At 38.0% G+C, this 14,466-nt stretch overlaps 3 protein-coding genes, 1 non-coding gene and 1 pseudogene across 4 annotated transcripts; 3 read left to right on the forward strand and 2 right to left on the reverse strand.

Annotated features, from left to right (window-relative positions):
• The first annotated feature begins 567 nt into the window (after positions 1 to 567).
• On the forward strand, positions 568 to 4,117 carry LOC103868842 (receptor-like protein 9b). The gene is made up of 4 exons (XM_009146899.1): positions 568 to 682; positions 808 to 963; positions 2,242 to 3,307; positions 3,409 to 4,117. The coding sequence occupies exons 1-4, from the start codon at positions 568 to 570 to the stop codon at positions 4,115 to 4,117; spliced, it is 2,046 nt and encodes a 681-aa protein (XP_009145147.1).
• A 235-nt stretch (positions 4,118 to 4,352) lies between these two features.
• On the reverse strand, positions 4,353 to 7,489 carry LOC103868237 (asparagine--tRNA ligase, chloroplastic/mitochondrial). Its single transcript, XM_009146352.3, has 13 exons — positions 7,000 to 7,489; positions 6,811 to 6,921; positions 6,615 to 6,719; positions 6,326 to 6,463; positions 6,116 to 6,196; positions 5,946 to 6,023; positions 5,794 to 5,862; positions 5,620 to 5,694; positions 5,432 to 5,515; positions 5,250 to 5,336; positions 4,988 to 5,158; positions 4,768 to 4,894; positions 4,353 to 4,663 (listed from the first exon to the last, which is right to left on the reverse strand). Exons 1-13 carry the CDS (start codon positions 7,447 to 7,449, stop codon positions 4,548 to 4,550), a joined length of 1,692 nt encoding a protein of 563 aa, XP_009144600.1. The 5' UTR covers positions 7,450 to 7,489; the 3' UTR covers positions 4,353 to 4,547.
• Positions 7,490 to 7,716: 227 nt separating this feature from the next.
• LOC103868252 (cytochrome b561 and DOMON domain-containing protein At4g17280) lies at positions 7,717 to 10,365 on the forward strand. The gene is made up of 3 exons (XM_009146366.3): positions 7,717 to 9,448; positions 9,517 to 9,771; positions 9,868 to 10,365. Exons 1-3 carry the CDS (start codon positions 8,810 to 8,812, stop codon positions 10,174 to 10,176), a joined length of 1,203 nt encoding a protein of 400 aa, XP_009144614.1. The 5' UTR covers positions 7,717 to 8,809; the 3' UTR covers positions 10,177 to 10,365.
• On the forward strand, positions 7,727 to 7,807 carry TRNAL-CAG. The gene has a single exon. It is a non-coding gene; the product is annotated as a tRNA-Leu (tRNA).
• On the reverse strand, positions 10,346 to 13,025 carry LOC103868244 (annotated as a pseudogene).
• Between the last annotated feature and the right edge of the window lie 1,441 nt (positions 13,026 to 14,466).

Consider the following 14,466-nt stretch of genomic DNA (forward strand, 5'->3'; position numbering starts at 1 on the left):
ACAAAAAAAAATATTTTTAAAAATGTATGATATTTAAAATTATAAATGAATAAATTAGTGAATATTATAATTTTCATACTAAAAATTTTCCAGAGTTTTTACTGTTGATGGAATGAACGATGAGTATCTGACCATGTGATACATTGTAGTCTTTCTGTTTCCTCAAGTGGGCTTAAACAATTTGCAAGGAAGGAGATGATCGTCTGCACGTCCAGTACATAAGTGGATATATGACTTTCCATATGATGTGCCTTCAAATTGGAGGGGGATTCGGATATTGAACAAACTATTGCTTTCTTTCCCCTTTTTCTTCTAATGTCAATTACTATGTGGAGATTTTTGTTCCTAGCATGTGTAATGATTGTGCTTGGACAGATGCATGGATGTAGGGGTTGCATAGCAAAGGAAAGAAAGGGTTTGTTAGAGCTCAAAGCCTATATTATCTCTCTATATCCTGATGCAGACCTTGTTTGGACAAATAACCAAAAGAGCAATTGTTGTCACTGGGAAAGAATAAAGTGTGACATTAACAGCCAACGTGTCGTTAGTCTCTCCCTAGGTCATTTGATGTTTGGTAATTCTGGTCATCCCCTGAATTTTTCCTTGTTCCATCCATTTGAAGAATTGCAGAGCCTCAACTTAACCTTTAACTGGTTTGGTGGTTTGTTGGATAATCATGAAGGTATGATTATGCTTCTTTTCTAATGCATGGTTTAGTTTCACGTGTTCGTGAAATGGAGACTAAACTACTTCTTCGATGAGAGAGAGATATCTGACTTTATTTTTGTTTTTCTTTTCTTTGGACAGGTTATAAGAGCCTCGGAAAACTTCCAAAACTTAAGATTCTTGATCTCTCAGATAACGGTCTCAATAACAGCATCTTACCGTTTCTGCGATTTGCAACATCACTCAAGACTTTAATTCTTGGGAATAACATGATGGAAGGTGACTTCCCTATGAAAGGTAAGTTTTTAATTCAGATGCATTGAATATCCGCTGATGAAATATACTGGTGGAAATCATACTCATTATATGTTTCTTTACTTTGAAACAGAGCTCCATAATTTGACAAACTTGGAAGTACTGGATCTTAGTATGAACAGTTTTAACAACACTATACCAGTACTTACACCAAAAAAAAAAAAAAAAAAAAAAAAACACTATACCAGTACAAGGTAGTAGAATTTTTGTGATAGTCCATTCAAAACTCTCTTTTTAACACTTTCACCCTTGCACTTTGATATGGTAAATATGATTGTCATCTCCTTTTCTTGTTTCCTCTCATTGTTGCAGGGTTTGAAAGCATGCAGAAGCTCAAGGCTCTAGATTTAAGTAACAACTAGATACTGACCCGCCATTTCAAATGGCGGGTATTTTACCTATTAAAATGTCATTTTTCAATTTTAATATTATTTCTAATTAGATGAGGATGTGTTTCAATAGTCTATTTTCTAATATGGTTTTATTTTTATAAATTGTAATTCTAATTAGTGGAAGTATGTGTTTGAATAGTTTATTATCTAATATGTTTTTATTTTTATAAATTGTATTGTAATTTATTTGTTATTAGTAAATTGTGTTTACACATATTGGACTTCAAATCCGTTGTTTGTTTAATTCTTAAATATATCACATATATTAATTTGTTTAGTTCTTAAATGTATAATATAATTTTAAGTATAGATATTTTACACAAATTGGCATAATGGATTAATATATTTGTTTATCTCTTAAATGTATAATCCATGTATAAAAAATAAAACAATATTTTTAATGATTTTCACTAAATATATTTTAAACAGAATGGGCCTATTGGGTTAACAATGGTTCAATTTGGGCCTATCGAATGAGCTTTAAATTTATGTAAATCATTAAATGTATTTAAATAAAAACAATGGTATGTTTTGTAATTTTTTAAAAAAGTCAGGGGCATAATCATAAGAAGGATTTTGCTTTAATAGTATAGATATATATATTCACTGGCTCAATGGAAGGCAAGTTAGAAGAAATAAACAGACTTTTTCATTGATTACGTGTGGCAATTTTTATTAGTATTTTCCATTTCTTGAAAAGAGTACATAAGATATTCTTCTTCTGTTAGAATGTTTTGCATTAAAACTTATAGAGATTTGTGGACAAGGTGTGTGGCAATCCTCCACCCTTAAAAGAGATAACTATGGATGTTAGTTAGGTTCGTTACAAAAATATGCCTATGATAACATTTTCATCGTGTTGCTTCAGGAATTTGTAAATGGAAGACTCTCCAGGAGCTTGATGTCAGTAGGAATGAATTTGAGGGCCAACCTCCTCTGTGTTTTGCTGGTCTTACAAAGCTCAGAGTTCTGGATCTCTCCTCAAACTTATTTGAAGGGGATTTGCCAGCATTTATCAATAGCTTGAAATCTTTGGAATACTTATCGTTATTGGATAATAACTTTAAGGTTTTGTTCTCATTTAACTCTCTAAAAATTTTCTCCAAGCTCAAGGTGCTCAAGCTTTCATCAATCTCTATCAAACAACAAACAGAGATGCGAGGTTCTTGGCTTCCAGAATTCAAAATACGAGTCCTTGAGCTGCGAGATTGCAACCTTGAAAAAATTCCTGATTTTCTCAGGTACCAGAAGAACATGCGCTTAATCGACCTCTCTAACAACAAGTTGTCTGGACCATTTCCGACTTGGATCTTGGAGAATAACCCTCGGCTTGAAGTTTTGAATCTACAGAACAATGCACTTCACACTCTTAGACTGCCTAGCCTTGTGCATAATCTGCGGCTCTTGGATCTTTCAGCTAATAATTTCGAGGACAGACTTTCTGATGATTTCGGAAAGATACTTTCAAGCCTAAGACAAATAAACCTCTCAAGCAACAAATTTAAGGGACGTTTGCCCACTTCTGTGGGTGAGATGAAAGACATTCACGCTATTAATTTTGCTCACAACAATTTCTCTGGAAACTTACCAAGAAGCCTTTTCATGGGATGCCACTTCTTGAAACTGCTGAAGCTCTCACATAACAGATTTGATGGTCAGATATTTCCAGCATCGACAAACTTGACATGGCTGGGGACGTTGCTTGTGGATAACAACATGTTCACAGGGACTATTGGAAATGGTCTGCGGAATTCGACCATGTTGCGTGTGCTTGACATGTCGAGCAATTTTCTTACGGGGACTATTCCAAGTTGGATGGGTGAGGAGTTTGTATGGAGTATTCTGCTGATGTCAAACAACTCGTTAGAGGGTACAATACCTCTTACTTTGTTTGACAGTGAAACCCTTGAACTAGTGGACCTCTCAAGAAATAAGTTATCAGGAAGCATACCTTCACACTTCTCAAAAGCTAATGATATTCAAACATTCGGGATGCTATACCTGCAAAGCAACTATCTTACGGGCCCTCTTCCAGCAACGTTGATAGAAAACCTGACGTTAGGAACAACGAGCTGTCTGGAAGTATCCCACAGTTTATCAATGCCAGCGGCATAGCTGTTCTTCTCTTGAGGGGGAACGACTTAGTTGGCCCAATTCCTAGGCAGCTGTGCAGTTTAAGCAGTATTAGGATTTTGGATCTTGCCAACAACAAACTGAATGAGTCCATACCCCCATGCCTTAGTAACTTATCGTTTGGGGCGGCAGAAGACAGTGAGGAACTAGATTTCTTGAGTGGCATTATTCCTTACATGGACGGCGACATGGGAACTTATTTCGAGTCAATACTTGAGCTTGATCAGATAACTCCAGACTACATGTATGGCTTGAATTTTAGTGTGGAGTTTTCAGCAAAACAGAGGTATGATTCTTACGATTCCGGCGCTCTTGATTATATGTATGGGCTCGATTTGTCAAACAATGAATTGAGTGGGGAAATTCCAGAAGAAGTCGGTGATCTCGTGAGAGCACGCTCTTTAAACCTCTCTCATAACTCCTTGGCCGGTTCTATTCCTGAAAGCTTCTCCAAGATGAAGGACATTGAGAGCCTTGATCTTTCTTTCAACAAGTTGTATGGTCCTATCCCGTTCCCATTGACAGCCTATGGATGTTGTAGATTTCTATTGGAGCCTTGGCGTGACATTTTCCACGGTTCTGGTTGGAATCTTTGTGTTTATGTGCTTTGATTCTCCTTGGCGCCTGGGATGGTTCCGCCTTGTTGACGCTTTTCTCCGTTTTTTTCAAAGCACATGACACATCAGATTTGTGTGAGTCCGTGCAATGTTCCCCCGCATGTTTGGAGAGATTTTAACTCTTCTGAAAACTGAAAAGTGTATAACTTTGGTGGTCTAAGCTTGTTAGTGCCTATCATTTTACTTTGAAATGTGTATAACTTTGGTGGTCTCCTAACAAGAATGTGAATAGGTAAAACTTAAAATGTGTTTTGATTGATCGATATTAATGTACAAAACCTTTAAAATCAGAAACCATTTTTTTTTTCTTTGGCCGACATTTTTCTAATAACTAATGGCACCTACGAGTGCAAGCACTTGAGAGGAAATGAATAGAAAAAAAATGGAGGCAAGGTTGTGTAAAACAATGATAATGAGATATGAATCAGAAGTCCGCAGAGCCAGGTGAACGTGGGAAAGGAATAACGTCTCTGATATTATCAATTCCAGTGGCAAATTGAACCAGCCTCTCAAACCCTAGCCCAAATCCTGCGTGAGGAACTAACACACAATAACAAACGCCACTTCATCAGCCTCCATGTTTCTATCTTTTGCTTCCCTTTCTTAACAATTTAAAGAAGATGATTCAAGGAGAAGAAAGAGACCTGAACCATAGCGACGGAGGTCGAGGTACCACCAGTAGCTCTCTTTGTCGAGTTTCAACTCATCAAGCCTCGCTTCCAACACTTGAAGCCTTTCCTCTCTTTGGCTTCCACCTATCAGCTCCCCTACCTATTCTTACCCCAACCCAACATCATTCATTCATTAACAACTTCTTCTTCTTATCTAACAAGTTTTCTTTATGCGTAATGATCTTAATCTTACCCGAGGCACGAGCATATCCATTGCTGCGACTGTCTTCCCATCATCATTCTCACGCATGTAAAAAGCTTTTATCTCCTTTGGATAATCTCTTATTATCACAGGGCGACCCCCAAATGCCTCTTCTGTTATGTACCTTTCATGCTCGCTCTGCAAATCCAGTCCCCACTTCACCTACAAGAACCAGAGATATTAGAGAAGGAAATGCATAATGAACCAGCTCAAATCTATTCTAAAGGAGAAAGTAAAGATTAAACCCTTTTACCGGGAATTCAAATTTCTTGTTTGCTTTCAGAAGAAGTTCAATGGCGTCTGTGTAACTCAGCTGAAGAAATTCTTTCTCAACTACGTCCTTAGATTGTAAAACAGTCATAATATCAGCCAGTGCAAACTACATAGATATATTATTTTCTGATCACAAAGTGAAAATCAATCAGAGGGACATACACTCAAGCGATGAATGATTCCTTTCTCAATCCATGTATCAAAAAACTCCATGTCTTCCTTGCAATTATCAAGAACGCATTTAACCTATCAAAAAGATAAATTCCAATGAAAACAATTCTAGACGGCTTTACAAAACTGACAAGCTCATACATAGTTTGAAGGAAATATAAAGTGAAGCAGCAACATACGACGTACTGGAGGTAGGCGGTGGCACAAGCCATGTCATCATCCAGGTCGGCAAAAGCAAGTTCTGGTTCAATCATCTTATATTGTAGAAAGAGAGAGGTCTTTAGAAAAGTGCACATAGGGAAATAAAGATTCAATTTGTGAGTTTTAGCTGGAAGATGTGAAGTAACGCTGACCCAGAATTCTGCCAAGTGCCTGGAGGTGTTGGAGTTCTCAGCTCGAAATGTAGGACCAAATGTGTATATCTGTAGAGTCATACAGATGAGCAATTCAGACAAATAACCAAAATCTAGCTCACAGGATACTACTCGAGGAAGTAATGTTTTACATCTGAGAGAGCGGTGGCATAAGTTTCTCCATTGAGCTGCCCAGAGACGGTCAAGAACGCTGGTTTCCCAAAGAAGTCCTGAGGAGTGAATACAAGCACGAAATGAGTTACAGTTGCAAGTTCATCTCTTACCATTCTTAAGATAAAAAAGGTTGGAGGTGGAACAATACCTGAGACCAATCGACCAACCCTCCCTTTGTTTTCGGAATTGCATCGATGGAAGTATTGGTGGTCTCATGGGAGCTGGGAATCTAAAACGTGAAGTACAGTTTAGATGATACTCTCTCCTTTCTAAGTTGATAGTTTGTAGTACTTGTTGAAAAAAAAATCAAGGGCTATTATTACAGAGTATTTTGAATGTTGAGAGCCAAGGTACTTACGAGAGTGGTGACACAGAACTGTTCACCAGCGCCTTCACAATCGGAGGCAGTGATAATAGGGCTTGCCACCCAGACAAATCCACTTTCTTGAAAGAACTTGTGTGTAGCATACGCCAGAGTATTCCTAACTCTAGCCACCTGATACAAGATGTTATAAAAATATTCAAGAAACACACAGAACATGATCATTTCTCCGGTCTGGAGTTTATGGACACCATACAAAGCAAATGAAAAAACGGAAACTTTTGTCCTTAGAAGACGCAACAATCAAGTAAGAAAGAAACATTACAGCGCCAAAAGTATTGGTTCTGGGACGAAGATGAGCCTTGGTTCTCAAAAACTCCCGGCTGACCCTCTTCTTCTGGATGGGATAGGAAGAGTCACACTTTCCAACCTAACGATAAAGTGACAACAAGATTCATTGAAAAAAACGTAATACTTTCAAAATCTCAAGGAGTTCCAAAAGCAAAAGACAGTAGTAGTACCAGAATGATTTTGTGAACCTTAAGCTCCACCTTTTGCTTACTCCCCTGGCTGGCCACAATAGTACCTTGCACAGATACAGATGCTCCAGTCAAAACCGAACCAGCTTCTACCTATTTTGATTATCATCATTTTAGCTAATGAAAATGCCTCTCTCTTTTTTTTTAATTCAAGTAAATAAGCATTGTTACCTGATCATACCCCTCTGCTTCTGGATTCATCACACATTGCAAGTTTGATAAACATGAGCCGTCGTTTATCTCGATGAATGTGACACTGCTCTGAGATCGAAGAGTCCGAACCCAACCCATAACGCTGAGGCTCTGCCCGACCCGACCAAGACCTTCGTCTTCTCCTCCTTTCACTTCAGCTATCCTCAGCTTCTTCCTAAATTCTCCCACTTTACTCCCTAATCGATTCCCATGATTGTTCTTTCCGTCACTGGAACTGGGAGATGCAGAAGTAGCGGTGCAAAAGCATCTCCGGCGAGAATTAGCCGGAGAATCTTTGAAAAGCGGGCGGCGATGAGGGCGGAAGAGAGAGTAGGGAGAAGGATTAGAGATGGGGAAGAAGGATAAGAAACGGAGAGTAGAGAATGGAGTGAGACGGAGTGACGTCGCCGGCAGAAACGCCGCCGCCATTGCACTTCGCCGGTGATTTGATAAATGAATTCACTACAAAACTCTCTCGTTTGGTTTCTTATCATCATTACATTGGGCCTGTAATGGATAATGCATTTTTAAGCCCAGTTTAATCTGATTAATAATTGGGCTTGTCGAGGAATAAACTGAAAGCAAATAATATCGAAGAAACCACACCAATGGTATACTCTCTAGACCCCTTGAGATAAATACATGAATATAGGTATTGGTATTTACAAAATGATATTTATATTGGTGTTAAATAGTAAGCAGCAAAGTCAAGATGGCCGAGTTGGTCTAAGGCGCCCGCTTCAGGTGCGGGTCCGAAAGGGCGTGGGTTCAAATCCCACTCTTGACATTATTTTTGTCTTTCTTTTGGCATTTTTTACTTCCTTTTGCTAGTTACTTTAATCTTGTTAATGTTGATGACCATAGCACCGGTGACAACATATTAAAGCTTGAGCTAAATTATTTAAGTTAATAAGAAGTAGAGAATATTGTACCATAGTGAACTGTACAAAATTAAAATTATAATATATCGGATCAACGGGTGGAAGGTCACGCATAATGAACAGTCGGCTCGATGCTCGGCTCTAGAATGGTTGACTGCATGGGCAAAAAGTAAGTCGACACGTGGAGAAAAGGGTCCCACCACATGGTGGCAGTTGAGATGTTGACCAAATGACCCTAAGCTCCTAAACCCAACAACTAGTAAACAGTTCTCTCACAGACCGGTGAGGTTGCTCACCTGCATTCACTCCTCTTTGCCTCCAATGTCCTTTCCTATTTGTTATTATACTCATATCTCTATACATGGTTCCACCTATCAGTGCAAGTACAAGACAATAACTCCAAACATAATTAAGCTCTATAACATTCAATTATTTACTTACTTTTAGGTTCTATATACCTACCCAATAGTAGTTGTAAGATAAACATAGACAGAGAGAGAGAGAGAGAGAGAGAAGTGATGGTAAAGAAGTTGAGTTGGTGGAAACAAAGGCAGGCGAGACAGGTGTGAACCGGTTGTTGTTGACTCTCACCATTACTAAACCCATGAAGTTTCACTAGTTACCCTCTATAAACCAGTTTTGTTTCTCACCTCTTTTAAGACGAGGAGCACTATGGTTGCATCTAATGTTGTATAGACCATTAATTCTCTTTTAAAAAAAACAAATGATAACAGCTAAACGTAATATGAACTAAACAAAAAAAAAGTGTAATTGAAAAGTTATGATCTCTCTATTAGACAGCTTAACCAACAAAGCTAACCCCACTTTCACTTCATATTTAATCTCTCTTTCTCTTCTCTTCTTTCTTCAATCATCTGCTTCTCTAAACATCTGAGTATTTTCTATCAATGAGCACCTCAGTGATGAAGTTCTTGAATCAAACCCTTTGTCTCTCTCTTGTCATATCCATGGCTACTCTGTCCTATGCTCAGACATGTTCCAAATACAAATTCTCCAGCAACAATGTCTTTTCTTCCTGCAACGACCTCCCTTTTCTTGATTCTTTCCTCCATTACACTTATGATTCTTCCACGGGAACCCTCCACATCGCTTACCGCCACACCAAGCTCACCTCTGGCAAATGGGTTGCTTGGGCCGTGAACCCAACGTCTACGGGAATGGTGGGAGCTCAAGCCATCGTGGCTTATCCACAATCAGACGGCACTGTCAGGGTTTACACTTCTCCTATCAGAAGCTACCAGACAAGTCTACAGGAGGGTGATCTGAGCTTCAACGTCTCAAGGTTGTCTGCAACTTATGAGAACAACGAGATGGTTATCTTGGCAAGTCTGAGTCTTGCACAGGATCTAGGGAATGGTGGAACCATTAACACTGTGTGGCAAGATGGTTCCATGTCTGGGAACAGTCCTCTGCCTCATCCAACTTCTGGCAACAATGTCCGCTCTGTGTCCACTCTCAATGTGGTCTCTGGTGTTTCTGCAGCTGCCGGAGGAGCTGGAGGAAGTTCCAAGCTCCGTAAACGCAACGTGAGTTGATTCTTTCTTCTTCTTGTTTTTAGAAAACCGAGAACAATGATTGGTTTTGGTGATAATAGATACATGGAATATTGAACGGAGTGAGCTGGGGAATAATGATGCCAGTAGGGGCAATCATTGCCCGCTACTTGAGGGTCGCCAAATCAGCAAACCCTGCTTGGTTCTACATTCACGTTTTCTGCCAGGCTTCTGCTTACATCATAGGTGTGGCCGGATGGGCCACTGGTCTAAAACTCGGTGGCGACTCACCAGGGATCCAATATAGCACCCACCGTTCTATCGGGATTGCTCTCTTCTCCCTAGCAACAGTCCAGGTATAATAATAATAATACACACTTTTACATCCAGAAGAAACGAGTAATATCTTAGCTTCTTCTAAGCTGGATCATTTCTTGAATAACATATGTCAGGTTTTTGCGATGTTTTTGAGGCCGAAACCAGAGCACAAGCACAGGCTCTACTGGAACATATACCACCACTCAATAGGCTACACGTTGATCATTTTGGGGGTGGTGAACGTGTTTAAAGGGCTAGAGATATTGAGTCCTAAGAAGCAGTGGAAAAACGCTTACACTGGTATCATCGTTGCTCTCGCCATTGTGGCCACCCTGCTTGAAGCCTTCACTTGGTATGTGGTCATTAAGAGAAGGAAACTAGAGGAATCTGCTAAATCGGCCCCGCATGGAGCATCCAACGGCTCTCGGTCTCAGTATGCTTAAGACTAGCACTAGAGTTGTTTCCTTTTCTCTGTGCATAGAGCGTGTTCTTTTTATGATTTATCTGCTTATCTATCCATTTTCAGTAGGTTAATGTCGAGTTCCCATATGCGTTTATGATTTTATTGAGAAGAGGGGCTTTTGCCTCTACTTTCCCTTCTGAACAGAGAAATAATAATTGCCATTTTATTTTATCGACACTAAAGGAGGTGTACATGTGGATTTTATATAACCTAAACGAGCCAGGCCAGTCAATACTCAATAGCTTAGACACAGAGATGGAGACATTACCTAATACGTAACAACAATCTTTGATGCTCCAAGATTGTCTTTCAATGATTAGAAGGTATGGGCTTCTGTGAACACGATGTGCGTGCTCAAGCAAGATCTCGGGGCTTAAGGCTTGCGATCTCGCTTACCACATGAGCTTTATCTGCTTCAAAGCTCTCGTCCTCTGCCACCAAACAAATATGAATCATAAGCATAAGAAGTTTGTTTACGGTCAGGATCAGGTTCATTCTCTAGTAATAGTAATACACAAGTCTCATAACCCAAGTTCCATACCTTTGTCAAGTTTGAGATCAGCCAACAATCTTAGAAGCTTGTTTCTGTTTGCCACCAAAACGTTGATGATGTCTGAGGGTTTCTTTTGGTTTGCAACAAACAGCTGTACAAACATAACAGTATCTATTAACTTAGATTTTCCCCTTCAAGTCTATATTTTCAAAACTAAACTACATCACTCTATGACAGACATTTTCCAACGTCTCACTGATTATGTTTCACTAGGTAAAACTACTCCATGACTATAGGGTACAGGAAAGGTACCTTGAAAACATGGGAAACTTCTATTTGAATAGTCTTGCTTGATTCCTACAAGTGAGTTTTCATCCACAAGCTCAAGTTACTCCCTATACTAAATCAGTTTGGTTGAGCCACACATCGAGGGCAAAATAATTCAGGAAATCGAGTAAAGCATCATATTCTGAGAAGATTCATGAGAATTCTCAAGTTATCCATTGAGCTCACATATTTCGTCATCACAACTGAGTTTGACCGATCCAGTAATATATCGCCCAACAACTGTAAAAATTTACACATTATGCTCTGTTACTGCTATCGTTTTCATGATCACACATTTAAGATGTCATATCACCACTCCTCAAAGTAACTCTACCTTAATAGCCTGCCGCCTGGTTATATAATTACTTGATTCAAGAAGCTTTGAGTTGAAGTCTGCAAAAAACTGTGACCAAGAACAGCTGAGAATCAAATGCATTGAAGCAAAACATTATGATTTGGTAAATTGTAAGAGAAGCTACCCATTCTTCGTTCTTAGTGAGAAACTCAGCAACTGTAGACTTTTGCCTAGTCAGAAGTTCCTGCAGGAAATAAATCACAGAAGTAAAGTGATAACGGTGTGTTTTACAGAAATCTAAAATCATGGTTTCAGGGGAAATCTCAAGTATGTTGCAGTGTACAAGAACCTTGAAAGTTGCAGCAGCATCAGCAGCAATGTCGAAATTGGGAAGCTGTACGTAGTAAAAAAAACTTCTTCACATGCTGCGAGTCCAAAACATATCTGGACCAAAGAAAGAGAAGTGGTTTCCAATATAATATGCTCCATAAAAATACAGCTACTAGTAAACTGTTTTCACTATATACAAATTCGGAAGAAGAATTTTCTCTTTGTCTATGAGAACATATAGGATGTAGTGTGTGGTAAGAGAAGGAAACATAAAAGTAGCTTACTTTGCAACAATCTGATGGCGGATGCACTCTCTAAACATAGTACCATAGAGTGTAACGCCAGATCTGTGTGTTTCAAAGCTGAGAGAAATCATATAAAACCCCATATGAATGAGATAAAAAGAGTTAGACTTTAGATCTCTAAAAGCCACTAATGAAATGGTCAATACATATTCAATCTCATAAACTCACCCGTCCACAAGAACATCCATAAGATCAATGTTGGACTCGAGATAATCAGAAGCAACAAGACGTGAATTGACTTGTGTAGCATCTTTCCTGCCCTAATAAGAAGAAAAAAAATACAAATTATTTATTGAATGCAGCCAACAACTTCATCTCAAGTGGCTTCTATGTTACCTCCAAGCTCAAATAGGGAAGAGAAGTGATCAAGCCACGAAGAGTCTCACCCTTAAAGAACTCCAGAGTCAGCTGGGCACAAGCTTCAGCTACAGGCTCAGCTTCACTGTTTCCATAGAGAATTAACTTCGACTCTCGTAAGCTCTTGCTTAGCTCCGCTAGCTGCAACGCAATTGTCACAAATCAGAATTCGAAGATCAATGCGCAGCGAAGGATTCCTTCTATAAATTGAATCACAGGAACTGAAAATTGGAGGAACCTTTTCTTGGCTTTTGGACTCGCGAAGGTCGGGTGTGGAGACAGATCGATCGGCGTAAACGAGGAGATCGCGAGTCTGTCGAACGATGTCTGGGGGAGTCCGAGGCTTGGATTTGAAGAGACCTTTCATCTCCGCCTGAACCGGAGACAAATCTTCTCCGGCTGGGCTCACCAGGCAGCAGCATTTTCTTTTGACCCGCACGATTCTATCCTCACAGTTTACTAATGAATTCACTAGAATTTCACCATGCTTCAAAGAGATCCCTTTGTATTTTTCAAAACTGTATTTTTTTTTTTTTTTGAAAAAAAAATCAGAGTGTATTGATCTAAAGTCTATTGAGAAAGTGTTTAGTATATTGAGCTAAAGTGTATTGATTTTTGAGAATTTGTACTCCCCCTACACACAACATTTACCCTATTTGCATTCCATACCTTATTTTCCCCCCCTCCCCTCCCCCCCAATTTTCTTCTCCCCATCATTACCATTTTCCATCCATTCTATGGTATCCCACTTTATTTAGTATATTGAGCTAATTTACTCTTGATTTTTTGGCTTTTGAAGATAAATGTTTAAACAAGACGATTTTCTATTTGTTAATCATAATAATAATTTTAAAACTTATTTTTTTTGTATTACTATTGGTATAAAGTTGTTAATTACATAAAATAATGTATTTGTAATCACTTTAATTTTGAATGTGTAAAAACTAAAAAATCTGTTAATTTTAATAATATATTTTTACCTTTTTAGTTTTTTTTTTTGAATTTAAACAAACCAATAACATATTCATATTATTAACAACATAACTTATAGCTGCAGTACACAATTACTGACGATTGATCAGTGTAGGAATGGACACTTTACCCGATATCCAAAGTCGAATCCGAACCCGATCCGAAAAATCTGAACCGCAATCCGAACCAAAGTAGCAAAATATCCGAACAGGTATTGAATTAGAAAAGATTGGATATCTGAATCCGAACATGTAATATCCGAACCCGAATGGAATCCGAAGATAACCGAACATATGTATAATCAAGAGTGGACGTTCGGGTACCCATTCATGTTTGGTTCGGATCTATTCGGGTTTCGGTTTTTCGGGTTTAAAGATTTTAGCCCCATTCGGGTATTTCTAAATTTTGGTTCGGGTTCGGTTCAGTTCAGGTTCGAATAAACCATTTAAATTATTTTAAAAATTTTAATATTCATTATATGCTTATAATTTCTCAAAATCTATAAAACCAAAAAAATATATTGCATATAAATTTGTATAATATATGTCAAAATATCTAAAATTAACATATAAATTGGTTTGTTTTGAATATTTGGATAGAAAATCAATAGATATTTCAAGTATTTTGGTGTTTTGAATATATTTTAGGTATTTTAGACATTTACTTTTGACTATTTATGTATATTTTCAAGTATTTTGACAACTTAAAAATATCTTATGTGTTTTGGATGTTTTTAATATATATTAAATCTAAAAATAAGTAATATATTTAGGTATATAAATCTATTTCGGTTACATTCGGGTACCCGAGATACTTCAGTTCATGTCGGGTTTTGTTTCGTTTCTTTAGATATCAAAATTTTAAACTCGTTCGGATATTTAATCAGTTTTGGTTCGGGTTCGGTACTTCTTTTTCGGATTGGGTTCGGTTCGGTTCTTCGGATCCGGTTTTTTTGCCCAGCCCTATGTATAATAAACAATATATTTCTAGTTTACATCTCTCACTTTATATAAAATATTTATATTGATACTACATATACTTTAAGTTCATATGATATACATAAAATTACAGAGAAAATGATTTTTTACTCATTTAAAATGCATGTCAAACTTTTTATTTCAAGAATTAACAAAAAGTTACATTTAAAATTTTAAAACAATAACCAAATTAATGTATTTTTTAGTTTCGAAA

Source organism: Brassica rapa, chromosome A01, assembly GCF_000309985.2.
Source record: "Brassica rapa cultivar Chiifu-401-42 chromosome A01, CAAS_Brap_v3.01, whole genome shotgun sequence".
NCBI lineage: Eukaryota > Viridiplantae > Streptophyta > Magnoliopsida > Brassicales > Brassicaceae > Brassica > Brassica rapa.